The 13,888-nt window shown below is 13.8% G+C and overlaps 2 protein-coding genes across 2 annotated transcripts, besides 50 other annotated features; both read left to right on the top strand. All coding sequences in view use genetic code 6, as the record gives it.

Moving 5' to 3' along the window:
- The first annotated feature begins 231 nt into the window (after nucleotides 1–231).
- Nucleotides 232–269: a microsatellite.
- Nucleotides 270–468: 199 nt separating this feature from the next.
- Nucleotides 469–520: a microsatellite.
- Nucleotides 521–767: 247 nt separating this feature from the next.
- Nucleotides 768–816: a microsatellite.
- Nucleotides 768–817: a microsatellite.
- Nucleotides 818–1,066: 249 nt separating this feature from the next.
- Nucleotides 1,067–1,102: a microsatellite.
- A 4-nt stretch (nucleotides 1,103–1,106) lies between these two features.
- Nucleotides 1,107–1,164: a microsatellite.
- A 393-nt stretch (nucleotides 1,165–1,557) lies between these two features.
- Nucleotides 1,558–2,262, top strand: IMG5_175340 (hypothetical protein; the record flags this gene model as incomplete). The annotated part of the gene is made up of 3 exons (XM_004029628.1): nucleotides 1,558–1,624; nucleotides 1,791–1,982; nucleotides 2,038–2,262. Coding segments are annotated over 3 exons (484 nt in total), but the record flags the coding sequence as incomplete, so codon positions are not given.
- Nucleotides 1,621–1,666: a microsatellite.
- Nucleotides 1,629–1,669: a microsatellite.
- Nucleotides 1,631–1,699: a microsatellite.
- Nucleotides 1,666–1,707: a microsatellite.
- Nucleotides 2,263–2,478: 216 nt separating the features above from the next.
- Nucleotides 2,479–2,528: a microsatellite.
- Nucleotides 2,479–2,533: a microsatellite.
- Nucleotides 2,534–2,645: 112 nt separating this feature from the next.
- Nucleotides 2,646–2,689: a microsatellite.
- Nucleotides 2,647–2,689: a microsatellite.
- A 227-nt stretch (nucleotides 2,690–2,916) lies between these two features.
- Nucleotides 2,917–2,975: a microsatellite.
- A 458-nt stretch (nucleotides 2,976–3,433) lies between these two features.
- Nucleotides 3,434–3,480: a microsatellite.
- Nucleotides 3,481–3,801: 321 nt separating this feature from the next.
- Nucleotides 3,802–3,840: a microsatellite.
- Nucleotides 3,841–4,036: 196 nt separating this feature from the next.
- Nucleotides 4,037–4,086: a microsatellite.
- Nucleotides 4,045–4,091: a microsatellite.
- Nucleotides 4,048–4,094: a microsatellite.
- Nucleotides 4,095–4,529: 435 nt separating this feature from the next.
- Nucleotides 4,530–4,569: a microsatellite.
- Nucleotides 4,535–4,567: a microsatellite.
- Nucleotides 4,570–4,878: 309 nt separating the features above from the next.
- Nucleotides 4,879–4,935: a microsatellite.
- Nucleotides 4,881–4,917: a microsatellite.
- Nucleotides 4,886–4,935: a microsatellite.
- A 733-nt stretch (nucleotides 4,936–5,668) lies between these two features.
- Nucleotides 5,669–5,735: a microsatellite.
- Nucleotides 5,736–5,801: 66 nt separating this feature from the next.
- Nucleotides 5,802–5,846: a microsatellite.
- A 1,222-nt stretch (nucleotides 5,847–7,068) lies between these two features.
- Nucleotides 7,069–7,121: a microsatellite.
- A 338-nt stretch (nucleotides 7,122–7,459) lies between these two features.
- Nucleotides 7,460–7,509: a microsatellite.
- Nucleotides 7,510–8,722: 1,213 nt separating this feature from the next.
- Nucleotides 8,723–8,814: a microsatellite.
- An 877-nt stretch (nucleotides 8,815–9,691) lies between these two features.
- Nucleotides 9,692–9,743: a microsatellite.
- Nucleotides 9,706–9,783: a microsatellite.
- Nucleotides 9,739–9,789: a microsatellite.
- Nucleotides 9,749–9,787: a microsatellite.
- Nucleotides 9,790–10,475: 686 nt separating the features above from the next.
- Nucleotides 10,476–10,535: a microsatellite.
- A 621-nt stretch (nucleotides 10,536–11,156) lies between these two features.
- Nucleotides 11,157–11,210: a microsatellite.
- Nucleotides 11,198–11,258: a microsatellite.
- Nucleotides 11,208–11,248: a microsatellite.
- Nucleotides 11,209–11,248: a microsatellite.
- Nucleotides 11,259–11,980: 722 nt separating the features above from the next.
- Nucleotides 11,981–12,005: a microsatellite.
- Nucleotides 11,981–12,099: a microsatellite.
- Nucleotides 12,100–12,267: 168 nt separating this feature from the next.
- Nucleotides 12,268–12,325: a microsatellite.
- A 208-nt stretch (nucleotides 12,326–12,533) lies between these two features.
- Nucleotides 12,534–13,031, top strand: IMG5_175350 (hypothetical protein; the record flags this gene model as incomplete). The annotated part of the gene is made up of 1 exon (XM_004029629.1): nucleotides 12,534–13,031. One exon carries the CDS (start codon nucleotides 12,534–12,536, stop codon nucleotides 12,840–12,842), a length of 309 nt encoding a protein of 102 aa, XP_004029677.1. The 3' UTR covers nucleotides 12,843–13,031.
- A 258-nt stretch (nucleotides 13,032–13,289) lies between these two features.
- Nucleotides 13,290–13,345: a microsatellite.
- Nucleotides 13,346–13,389: 44 nt separating this feature from the next.
- Nucleotides 13,390–13,514: a microsatellite.
- Nucleotides 13,432–13,520: a microsatellite.
- Nucleotides 13,461–13,516: a microsatellite.
- Nucleotides 13,521–13,644: 124 nt separating the features above from the next.
- Nucleotides 13,645–13,696: a microsatellite.
- Nucleotides 13,659–13,783: a microsatellite.
- Nucleotides 13,784–13,815: 32 nt separating this feature from the next.
- Nucleotides 13,816–13,884: a microsatellite.
- Nucleotides 13,837–13,883: a microsatellite.
- Nucleotides 13,885–13,888: the final 4 nt, after the last annotated feature.

The following is a 13,888-nucleotide window of genomic DNA, read 5'->3' on the forward strand; positions in this document are numbered from 1 at the left end:
TTTTTTATTTAATATTAATAAAATGATTGAAGTTTAAAAAGATTTTTTAAGTTAAATTTAAATTTAGATTAAAATTAAAAATGAAGTCGACAGTTTCTAAAAAGAATTTTAAGAAATAAAAAAAGAAATTAAACGTAAATTATATTATATATAAAAAAAAAAAAGCTAGAAAGTGATAATATTGAAGAATTAAGAAAAAAGAAATTCAATAATAAAGTTTTTTTTTATATAATATTAAATTATATTTTATTATATTAAAAGATATTTTACTTCCGATTTAATAAAAAAACGAAGAACTACGAAAAGCTTATGAAAAATTAAACGAATTCAACCATCATTTATAATTAAATTTAAAAAATTTTTAATTATAAAATTAATAAGAAAAATCTTAAATAATATTAAATAAACTTTAATAAAATAAATAAAATATGATAAACTAAATTGAATTAGAATTGTAAACTATATAAAATTTATAAAAAGGTATATAAAAATTTATTTATAAAAATATTAATAAAAATATAAAGAAATATAAATGTAAGATTTGAATAATTAAGAATAATTAAATTCTTTAAGTTCTTTTTAAAAAATTATGCTGAATATTATGGTTTAAAGTTAGAAAATCCGAAACCTAAATAACTTAAAATATCGATATAGGAAAAATAATAAATTTATTATATTATTATTCAATATTCTTAAGAAAGTGTAAATTAAAGTAAATGAAATAAGATATATAATTAAATAGATAAATTATTAAAAAAATTAAATTAATATTTATAAATATATATAAATATTATATTTATATATATATATATATATTTTTAATTATAAATTTATTCTATTAATATTTTTATATAAATTTAAAGTAATTGATTAATAGTTAAATGATATTAATATAGATGATGAAATTAAAGATTTTTAAAAATATAATAATTTAGGTGATTTTATTTAGTAAATTAGAATCAAATTAAATATTTAATTAAATAATAAAGATTAATAATTATGATGAATATATAAAAATAATAAAATTAATTTAATATAATTGATTTATATAATGAAACTTTTATTAATATATATATATATATATATATATATATATAATATAAAAAAATTTTATTTATAACTTATTTATTAATATCTAATTTTATTAATATTATTTTATAAATAAAAATATATATTTTTAATAAGTATAAATATATTTATTTTAAGTAAAATTTAATATAATTTTTATATGTTTAAAAATAAAAATTAAAAATTAAACTGAAATATTAAAAGTATATATAATTTATTATTAATTTATAATTATATTTTTTGTGATAAAAAAATATAAAAATTCTTAAAATATTTTATTTAATTTATAAATTAAATAAATATGAATTAATAAATAAACAATTCACCGATTAATAAATAATTAAATACAAAATAATATACATTATAATTTGGGGAAATCGTAAAAAATAACAATAGTAAAAATATATTTAAATTAAAAATAAATAAATTTAAAATATTTAAGATTATATTAATAATATCGATAAAATTTAATCGGAAAGAAGTTCATATTAAAATAATTAATAAAATGAAAATACTAGCTCATAAAGTTCAAATAAACAGACTAATATGGAAAAATGTAAAAATATATAAATATTTAAATATATAAATATATAAATATATATATTTATGTATATTATATATTTATGTATATTATTATTTTTAATATATATTTAAAATGAAAAATAATAAATATATTAATGTATTAAAAATATAAAATTTAAATTAATAAAATAAATATATAGAACACAAAATATTTTAATTATCAACACAAATAAAACCTCTAACATAAGAAGAATAATAATATAGAGAAAAAGAATTAGATAAATAATTTTAAATATAAGTTAATTAATAAAATTAAAATTATTTAAAGTCTTTAAATTAATTATCTTCTAGATTTGGAAATAGTTCTTAATCTATTTTACCTTATATTGGGAGTATATAGAAAATATTTTATATGTTATTTTATATATAATTATTTAAAAATAAAAGATAATAAACCTTCCGATTCTTGTTAATAATTTCTTAATATTAAAAATAATACTTTTGTTACTGATAGTATTGGAAATACACTATAAGTTCCTTAAAATATGTATTAGTTAACAAATGCAAATACTATCAAATCAGAATAAGAATCTGGTAATAATTAAAGTATTTCATATATTTTAGAATTAAATGAAAATTTAATTTAAATTTAAGAAAAAAGAAAATATAATACTTCAAGAATGAAAAAAATAAGTTTAATTTTTTATTTATTTTTATTATTAAATAACAATAAATTAGATTTAAAATCAATTTAATAAGTAAATGTAAATTATTCAAGATTAAGAAATTTCAAAATATAGATTACAGATAAATAATTTTTATTCGAAGGATTAAAAGTTTAATAATATGAATCTTTTATTAGTAAAGGTATTTTATTATTATAAACACATATATTATATATTTTATATATTAATATAAAATTATATATATATATATATATTTTTAAAGAAATTGAAATGCAAAAATTAGCTATTGGAGATGTTCTTAGAATTTTAAATGATAAATGTAATTTCGTGAGAAATTTAATACTAGATAAAAATAAAATGATAAAGGTTTTTTTTTTTTTTTATTTAATTTTTTTTTTTTTTTTAGTTTTTTTAAAATTTATATAATTGCACTAAAATTAAAATAAATTAAAAATTTGAAAAAATTATTGGTTTTTTGGAAAATATTTGTCATTAATTATTTGTTTGTATATATATATATATATATTATTCACTTATTTAATTTAAAAAAAAGAATAATAATGTAATGAAATTTGTAGTTAGAATTCAATAAATAGTCCTTTAAATTTATATAGATAAAAATAGTAAGAATACTATAAATTTAAAAAAGAAGAAATCGACAAAAAAAAAATTAAATAAGATAAAAATCTACAAAAAAAAGAAAATTTGAAAATCTCAAAATCAATATAGGAATTTGAAAAAATTCCTTTAAAATATGACAGAAAAAAAATTATTTTATTCCTGAAATAAATGATATAAGATAGGAGTTATTTGTTTTTTAAGATAATCTTTAGTTGTATTAAAAAATTACAGATTTTTTTAAAGATTAACTAGATACATATAGAATTTATTGTAGAAGTAAAAATTATAAATAAATGAATGAGTCAAAATGCTAATTATTATTCAAAACAGTAACTAATACAAGGTATTTAATAAGTGAGTTATAAGAATTAATAATAATTGGATAAAAAAATGTAAATGATTAAGAAAATATGGAAAAAAATATAGAAACATAATCTTTAGTAATTAAAGAATAATAGAATAAAAATTTTAAAAAATTTGTAAATGATGAAGAAGAAAGTAAACAATATTTATATAAAAATAGTTTAAATAATTATTATATATATAATATATATATATATATATATATATATATATTATATATTTTTATGTTAGAAAAAAAAAAAAAAATTGCCTTTTTTCAAAGAATTTAATAATTAACTAAAATTCTTTATAGTAAATATAATCAAAATTCTAATAAATATACTACAAGAGAAAGCAAAATTTACTTAAATTAAGAGTTATTTTTAAATATAATATAATTATATATATATATATATATATGTTTATATATTAATAAAAAGCAAATTTGAAAGAGACAAAAATTTACTTCTTTTAAGTAACGATACTAATTATAAATAAAAATGTAATGAAATAGCTGATAATAGAAAAAAAATTGCTTTAGAAAGAATTAGAGAACCAAATGTTTATTTTATATAATTTTTTTATTTATTTATTAATTTTTAGTAATATAATGTCATTAATTCTTAAAATTAATTATTTGTAAATTTTTATTTTAAGGCTTTTGAAGATAATAATAATATTAATTGAAATTACTTTTTAAATTTTATAAAAATATATATTATTATGTTTTTATTTATTAAGATATTTTATTTTTTTATTTAATTTTTAAATCTTTTATAATTCTTTTAATATTTTTATATTATTAATATATAAAATATAATTATTTTAAAATATTAAATTATATTATAAAATTATTTTCAAATTTAGCTTTTTTATATTTATTATAATTTTTTTGTTTAAATTTATATATATTAATTATATTTTTTTTATTATATATATTATTTTATAAATTAAAAAATATAGATTTTATTTAGATAATTTTTTTATTATTTGAATTAAATAAAATATATTTATAAATAAAATAAAAATTAAAATAAAAAACTAATTATATATAATATATAATGATTTTTTATTTTATATTAATAATTTTTATAGTATATATATATTTTAATTAAAATAAAATATATATTGTTAAATTATTTATTTTTTATATATAAATAATATATAAAAAAAAACAAATTATATTAAATATATATCTATAATTTTTTGTTTCATTTAATTAATATAAAAACTTAATAGAATAAAATATTATAATTAATATAAATGAAATTATCCTTTTATATAAAATAAATATAATTATATATTATTATTATATATTTCATTATTATTAGTTTATAGTAATATTTAATACTTCTTATATATAATATATATAAAATTAAAAAATTAAAAATTAAGTTATTTTTTTTTTTCTAGGAAAAAATAAATAAAATATTATTTTTAAAGATACTTAATTATATTTATTTTAAATAGTCTATTATTGTTTTCTAATGTATTTATTTAATTATTATATAATTTAATTTTATTTAAACATATTACATTATTTATATTATTATTGTTATTGAAGTTTCCATTTTTATAATTAAATTAATTAATATTAATATAAAAGATTTATTAATATATATTAATTTTTCAATATATATATTATTTTTATTTTATTTTTTTATTTTTATTTTTTTTTGTTTTACTTTTTTTATTTATTAAATAAATTATTTTATTTTATAATTTATCTTAGATTTTTTATTATAAAAAAACAATTTTTTTTTTTTTTTTTATTAATTTTTAAGATATATTTTTTTGTTTAATTTAATAATTTAAATAAATATATATACTTATTTTTTATATTAGTTTTTTTTTTTGTATTAAAAAAAAAAATATATATATATATTTTTTTTTTAATAAGCATTTATTTATTATATTTTTTCATAATGTTTTGGTTGGTATTTCTTTCATGTATTTGTCAATGTCTTTAAATTTTCCTACTCCTTTTTTATCAAGTACTTTTCTTTTTTTCTTATTTTCTTTAAAATTACTTGTTTTTTATAATTCTTTTGTTATTTGATCAAGTAGTTATTGATTTATTTCTTCAAATTTTTTTTATTCATTCAAAAAATATTCAAATTAATCTTTATTCTATAAATTATCTGTATTTAATTCAACAGAATCATCATCGAGTTTTTATTTTTATTAACCTTTAACTTTAATATTTTATTATTATTTCTATTATGATTATTAGGATTAATATTATAATTATAATTTTTAAATTTATTAAAGATTTTACTCATCTTATCTACCAAATGAACTTCTTCTTAAAATTTTTTCTTTATGTATACTTTTCTTAGCTTATTCATTTCTTTAGTAAATAATTAAACTTTCAATAAATCCTTTTATTTATTATCTTATAACCTCATCATTAATTAAATTAAGTAATCTATATTATATTATAAATTTAAAAATATATATTTATATATAAATGTAAATATTAATATATATAATAAAAAATATTTTAATAATATAATTATGAATTATTTTATATTTTTGTATTTTTATTAAAAAAAAATATTAATATTATATATATATATATATATATATATATATATTTATATATATTTAATTAACTTTTTGGATATATTTTTTGTATAATCATTAGATAAATTTAATCTAGTAATTAAAAATTTATATAAATTTTAAGTATTATTAGCTTTTTCATTTCTTGTGAATATATAAAGAATATCATTAATAACTTAATTATTTATATTTTCTATTTTTTATTCTATAATAATTTCATCAACAATTTTAAGACTTAATTCTGCGTATTTTTTAGGATTTTTTTTAAAAATTTAAACAAATGCTTGTACTGTATTAATCGAAAAAAGATTTTTTTCTTTTATTTATTCGTAAAATTCTTATAAATTTTCTTCATTTTATTAATAAGCCTTAATCGCTTAAATATACTCTTCTTCATTTATAACAAATTTCATATTTAATAATTCCTAAAAAAGAGGTTTTCCATAAGCATAAATAGACGAATTTGAAACTTCTTCTAAACTAAATTTAAATAACTCTTAAATGGCTTTTCTCTGTTCTTCTTTTGCTTTTTCCTGTAATTATTATATCTTTTCAGCTGAAAGATTATCAGAAATTTAAGGTTTTATTGTATATAGGAAATCACGAATTTTTTCAATAAAAGTCATCAACTTTTACCCTTATTGTGTCTTTATAAGAGTTTTTATATGCCCTTTACACAACTCCAGGGTATAAGAATGTCCGTTATTTACAAAGGTGCTTATTAATATATCTATATGGTCATTTACTTCTTTGAAATATTTAATTTCGTCAATAAATTAGATTAAGTTTTCTGTTTTTAAGGAGAATGTTTTGTCTTTTGTAAGTAAATAGACAAATTCGAATAAGGTATTACCAGCTTTTTGCTCTTTGGATATTTAGGCAATTAATGTACAAGTATTTTAGTCTAGTTTGGGTTTAAAAATCAGAATGTGTGATAAAATTCTTTTAAAATGTAATTTTTTGAAATGTTTTTATATAACTTATAATAAAGAAAAATAGGCTATAGATTCTAAAGGTTTACCGAAAATTGTATCTTTTATATATTTAAAATAATCTTTTTATACTCCTTCATATATAGGAGAATTTTTCAAAGAAAAAATAGGCTTTTCGGTTATATTTTCGGATAATCTTTTTATATTAGGATTTTTTGTATATATATTAGGATCATTAAATAATTTATATAGGATATATTTTCCATCTTATTTTAATTCTGGGATGGTATTTTCTTTTAATAAAGATAATGTATTGATTCTAATTTTTTTTTTATATATATATATATATATGTAAATATATATATATATATATATATATATATATTATTATTATTATATTTTTTTTACAAAATATGATAGTTATTTCTTTAGTCATATATTTCTTTTTCTAAACGTATATATATTTCATCTAAAGTAGAAGAATTGGAAATTAAATCTTTTAAAAATTATATATCTTTATAATTCAATTCTGGTGTTTTTTAAACTTCTTCTTATTATTATAAAGGCGATATTTATTAAAATTTTTATTTAAGTTTTTCTTCTTGTTTTTAAAGATTTTTCATTGATTAAAGGTCATCTTAAGTAACGAAAGGATTATTTTATAATTCTTAATTATTTCTGTCTATTTCTCTAACTTTTTTCATGAATTCTGAAAAAGAATCTTTATTATTATTATTATTATTATTATTATTATTATTATTATTATTATTATTTATATCATCTTCTATTTACATTTCATCTTTTTTATTATCATTTTTTTATGTAGAAGAAAACTAATATTTTGGTGTAAATCTTTTTTTTTAATAATCATAAGGAGTATTTATATTTCTATTTTTAAAAAATTATTAATTTATATTTTCAAGTCTATCCATATATAAACCTTCCACTTTCGAATAAGTTTAGGCTAAAACATATTCTTTTTTTTAGTTTTTTTTTAACATTTCGGAAGCTTCGAATTATATCTAGTTGTTAAAGGAAGTTTCTTTCAAAAAAAAATGCAAAACATTATCTCTTATATTATGAACGTATGTATCTTGGAATAATTAATGCTTGAAAATTGAAATATTGTCATTAAAAGATGAAATTTAAATCTGGTTTTAGACTGAATATTGATAAGATATGTAAGAATTTGTCTAATAGAATTACTTGTCAAAGAAATTTTAGATTTAAGGGACAGATTGTGGCGATTTTTCATATTCATTTAAGCTTTTTTGCAAGCTTTAGACAATGCTTTTATTCTCAAAGGTCTAAATGATGTCCACGAAGTGTTTTTTAATATAAAAATTAAACTTTTATTGGGAAAAGAGTGTATTATATTTATAGAAAATGTCATTTAAATTAGTTTAATTTTCAGAAAGTCTTGCTAAAATCAAAAAATGAAGGACTAAATGCAAAAGACCTTAATCATAATTATCTTATGTGAAGAATACATCACATAAATAATACTAAAGAGGTAAATTAGAAGGTAATTTATAAAAATTAAATAATAAAGAATGTATTTTATTAAAAAATTCTTATTTATTATTACCATTTCCAAAATATATATAGGGAAAATATTTGGTTATATCCTCTATTTCGAACATTCCAGTATTTATTATTTTATGAGAAAACATATTATGGGCTAAATATAAAGAAAGTAAATGATTTACTTTGTTTTAATTCTCGTTTTTTACAGAAAATAAAAAGTCGGAAACATAATCCTTTTCTTGAGATGTGTTTCTTTAAAAACTAAGACGTAATTTAGGATTGAAACGATAAAGTTCCAGTAATTAATAAAAGTCATTGTTTTTTTAAGCACTTTTAAATATATTTATCATTTCAGTAGTTTATAGATATTGAGAATTTGCTTGAAAAAATTATTTATTTTTTAAAAGAGGGAATATTGGTTTAAATAAAGATGGATTAAATATTATTGAGCTATTTTTTTATATTATATATATATATAATAAAATATAAAAATATTTTAAATATATATATATATATATATATATATCTATATATATATATATTCATATATAGTTTATTTTTTAGTTACTCAAATTCACGTTTAGTTAATACTTAATATTAGTCTTTTAAAAATGAAGATTATATTATTTAAATTAATTAATTAATTTAAATTTCAGATGGTTATTCATATTTTAAAATATTAGTTATTTTTCTTTGATTTTTCTATATAATATATATATATATATATATAGATTTTTCTTTTTCAATATTTTACCATCATTTCATCGTCTTGTAATAAGGATTTTGCAAATTTTTCTTATTATTCCGAAAATTCTAATATATTAAAAATGTTTGTAGGCATAAGTTAGTTTAAATCATCTAATTGTTTTTTTATATATTTAATATGAGCTTCTTTTCCTTCTCCGTATGATGAAGGGATATATTCAGGTTAATTATAAAATCTTCTTCTTTCAATTTTTTTAATAATTTCAGGATCTTCTATTTCTTCTTTTTCCTCCAAAACATCTTCTTCTATTTCTTCATTATTTTTTATTGGGTCTTAATCAGGATCTAATATAGGAATATTTACTTTTGAAAAATTTTAATTTATTTTTATAAATTAATATGCAATTTTATTAAATCGATTTATTTTGGATATCATTTGTAACATTTTTTTAAATACAAAAATATTATATATATTTATCTTTTTATTATTTTATTTTTTTAAATAATAAAATATTATATCTTTTTTAATTAAAACAAAAATATTAAATTAAATAAAATTTTATTTATAAAAAAAAAAATATATATTTAATGTTTATGTAATATAAAAAAAACTAAAATAAATCATTCATGAGATTCTAATTTATCAAGAGCGATTTTTTATAATCTTTAAGAAATTTTTAATCTTTTGGCACTTTCTTCATCTATTAATCTTAAAATTTAATCATTATATCTATTAAAAATATATATTAATATTTTAAATAATATAAAATTATATAAATATATATATATATACATTTATTTATATATATATATATTTATATGATTTTACAAAACTAAAGGATCATGTGTAGGATATTCTATTTATTTTTTTTATTCTAATGGTATATTTTTTATTTCATCTTACATTGTAAATGGTAAGGTTTTAAAATTTTCCATACAAAATTATTTTTAATTTTCTAATTTTTTTTATTATATTTCAATACATCTTTATTAATAATACTGAAATAAAAAAATAAAAATTATATTTTTATTTTTATTTGTTAAATTTTAACTTAAAATTCTCCTATTTCATCATATTCTTTCTTTAATTTAAGTTTATCCTCTAATTCTACTTTTACATTATGTCTATTTTTATTTACATAGGTTGTATATTAAGTTACTAATGCTTTCAAGTCTTCGACTTGTTAACCATGGGTGAAGTGGCTTTTCTCCTGTATATTCTGGAGAAAGGGTATTTACTAACTTCAAACGCTTTTTTTCTTTTCTTTATAATGTTGTTTCTTCTTTTATTTGACCTTTTTTCCTCCAACGGAGAATTTATACATTTTATAATAATTTAAAGTTTGCGCTTTATCTTAATAATTAAAATAATTTTATACTCATATTTTTTTTGTTTTTTATTCAAAATAAATTATATATCTTTTTATTTTTTTCTTAAAAAAAAAACTTATAAATAATAATAATATAAATATCAAATAAAATAAAAAATAAACAAGGTACATATGAAATATACATATATATAAATATATAATATATATATATATATATATATATATATATATATATAATGATAATGTTTTTTATTTTTTTCAATCTCCACTACTAATATAAAACACTAATATATCACCAACTTTTAATTAAATATAATCATTTAAATCTTGATAAAGTCCTTTTTTTTTAATCTCACATATATATTCTTATTAGTCATTAATAATTTCTATTTTTACACCTAGTATTTATTTACTATTTTCTAAAATTCCATTTGCTATATTTATTTATATATATAAAATTTTATTTTATGTAAATACTTGGTTTAGCAGCCTTATATATATGTTTACTAGTAATAATATCTATTCCTGCGCAATAAACATCTTCTAATATCAAATAAGGAGCAAATTTATCAAGTTTAATTTTAGAAGAATTATGATAATATTCATAAAGTATCCAATTATTATATATTTCTTCAACTTCACAAATTCTTTCTTTTTCATAAGTTTCCATTTTATTACAATCTAATGATATAGGAATATTTTGAATATCCTTAATTAATGGCTAAAGCCATTATATACTAGAAATATTAATTAAGCCATTCATATTAAAAAAATTAATAGAAATTTTTATAGTTTCTTATGTTTTTATTGGACTTATAGTTTAAACAAATGTAGTTTTTTATTCATCAAAATTGTGCTGTTAAAATAAAAATAAATAATAATAATGTTATAAATAAATATATTTAAAAATATATATATATTATATATATATTATATATATATATATATAAGTTTTATATTTTTACACGACATTCTTCTTTATGAGCCCAAATTATTCTTTATTAATTTTTATTTAATGAATCAAATTAATATTCGCATAAATATTTTTTATATTTTTTATTATATGTTTATTTATAACTTCTATATGTAAGTCTTAACGTAATGGATTTTTCTAAAAATAAAATTTTAAATATATTATTCATAATTCTTTATTTTTTTAACTTGGGGTATTAGGTAGTATTTTTGCACATATTTTTCGGTCCATTCGAATTCCGTTATAATTATTAGTTTTTATACGAGTTATTTGAAAATAAGAGTATTAGAATTATAATATATTATTATATGCTTTTATGAATTAATTATCAATATTTAGTAATTATTCTTCTAATTATTAGTTTATTTTATAATACCATAATGGATTAACAAGAATTAAAGCATAATAACTATCTAAAAGAAATGAAATAATATTATATTGAATATTTAATGCAAACTTAAAAAATAAAAAATACTAAAAATCACAATCTATAATTATTTAAGAACTGTTTTAATATTTATATATTTTTTGTTTATATATATTAATGGATTTTTCAAAGTATTTATTTTAAATTTTATATTCAAGTTTTTTTAACATTTTATTTATTATTGGATTTTTGGAAGAATTATTTATGAAATTTTAGTTGTTTTATTATTACAAATAATGTATTGTTTAGTCTTTTGATTAATTAATTCCCATTTTTTTTTAATATATATATATATATATATATATAATAAATAAAACAAGAGAATATAAAATATTAAATATATTTAATTAAATTAAATATGTATATATGTAAATATAAATAAATATATATATAATATAAAAATATTTTTTATATTTTTTTATAAAAAATATTTTTAAAAAGTTAAGAAATAATATGATTTATATTTTAATTAATTATTTAAAAATAATTTTTAAAACTTATATTTTTTTTATAAATATATATTTATAAAAATAACAGAAAAAATAATAATAAAAGTTAAAAGAGTAAAATATATATATATATATATATATATATATATATATATATATATATATTTATATATATATGCTTTTTTATTATTTTTTTTTTTTTTTTTTTTCAATTTCAAATTAAATCCTTTTTTATATTTATAATTAATTGATTCTAAGATACCTTATTTATTTCCGAATTAAAAAATGTTTTAAAATCAAAATTTTAATATTCATAAAAAGGTATATAGAAGTTTAATTTTTAAAATAATTAAAGTGCTCTTATACCTTTAAGCACTTAAATTTCATGTATTATATCTATATTAATAATTGTAAGGACAACTTTGATTTTCGAATTAAGTCTATTCTTATATTCAATATGGTCTTATATATTTTGTTTCATGAAATTTTCTAAATCACTTTAGAAATCTTTATTAATTTACTACTAGAGCTCTTTAGTAAAGATTTCGTAGAATTATTTTGCTGCATTAGAGTCTTTATCAATTTTTTACTTTGTAATGAGATATTCAGGACTTTGGAAATATATATTAAGTTCTTCTTTTTCTATTTAAAATGTGTTATCATTAAATTTTATGTTTTATTGTTATTTTTATGAGAGTATTTTTTAGAGAAAATCTAAAAAATAATTATAATAGCTTACTAAACTGTATATTATATCATAGAATAAGTTTAAAGGAAAATTAAAATTTAATTTACAAGAGTATATAAGTTACATTATTACATCTGCAAACAATGCTTAATTACGTTAAAATAATAACATTTTGTCCAATTTTTAAACTATATATTAAATATCTTTTTAATCTTTAAGATTTTTAAAGTATTTATTCTTTATTTATTCCAGTTATTAATCAATTTATTATGTCGGCTCTTATTATTATTATTATGTTCGATTATTTAGTTGCATATTACATTATTAAATATTATTTAATTAATTATTTAAATCTTAAGAATTATTACTTTATGTAAATGTTTTATGAGGTTTTATTTATACTTTATTGTAATTGGATATTTGATTTGGTTAAATATAATTATCAGTAATTACATTATTATTATTATTATTATTATTATTATTATTATTATTATTATTATTATTATTATCAATTTCAACATTTTATTTATTTATTTAAAAAATATTATTATATATATTTTTTTTCTCATTTTAAATTTTTAAATTATTAATATTAAAATTTTAATTATAATTAATATTTTTTTCATCTAAATTTAATTTTTAATTATTATTATCTAAATTTTATATTAAATTATTATTATTATTTGTTTAAGTTATTTTATAAATATCATTATTTTAATATTTTTATTAATTTTTATTAGTATCTAAATTAATTTTAATAATATTATTATCAAAATTATAAGTGAAATTTTAATTTTTAATATTAACGTTATTTATAATAAATTTATTATTATAATTATTTATTTATTAATTATTATTATCTAAATTTTATATATTATTATTATTAATATCTTTTTTTTTTTATAAATTTTAAATATCTTATATTATTTTATTATTTTCTATATTTAATTCTTATTATGTATTGTCTAAGTATTATGTTAAATTATCATTATTATTATCTTTATTTATTTTTAAATTATTATTATTTTAATTTAAAATTATATTATTAATAA

The sequence above is a fragment of the Ichthyophthirius multifiliis genome, assembly GCF_000220395.1.
Source record: "Ichthyophthirius multifiliis unplaced genomic scaffold scaff_1120509251282, whole genome shotgun sequence".
NCBI classification, from domain to species: Eukaryota; Ciliophora; class Oligohymenophorea; order Hymenostomatida; genus Ichthyophthirius; species Ichthyophthirius multifiliis.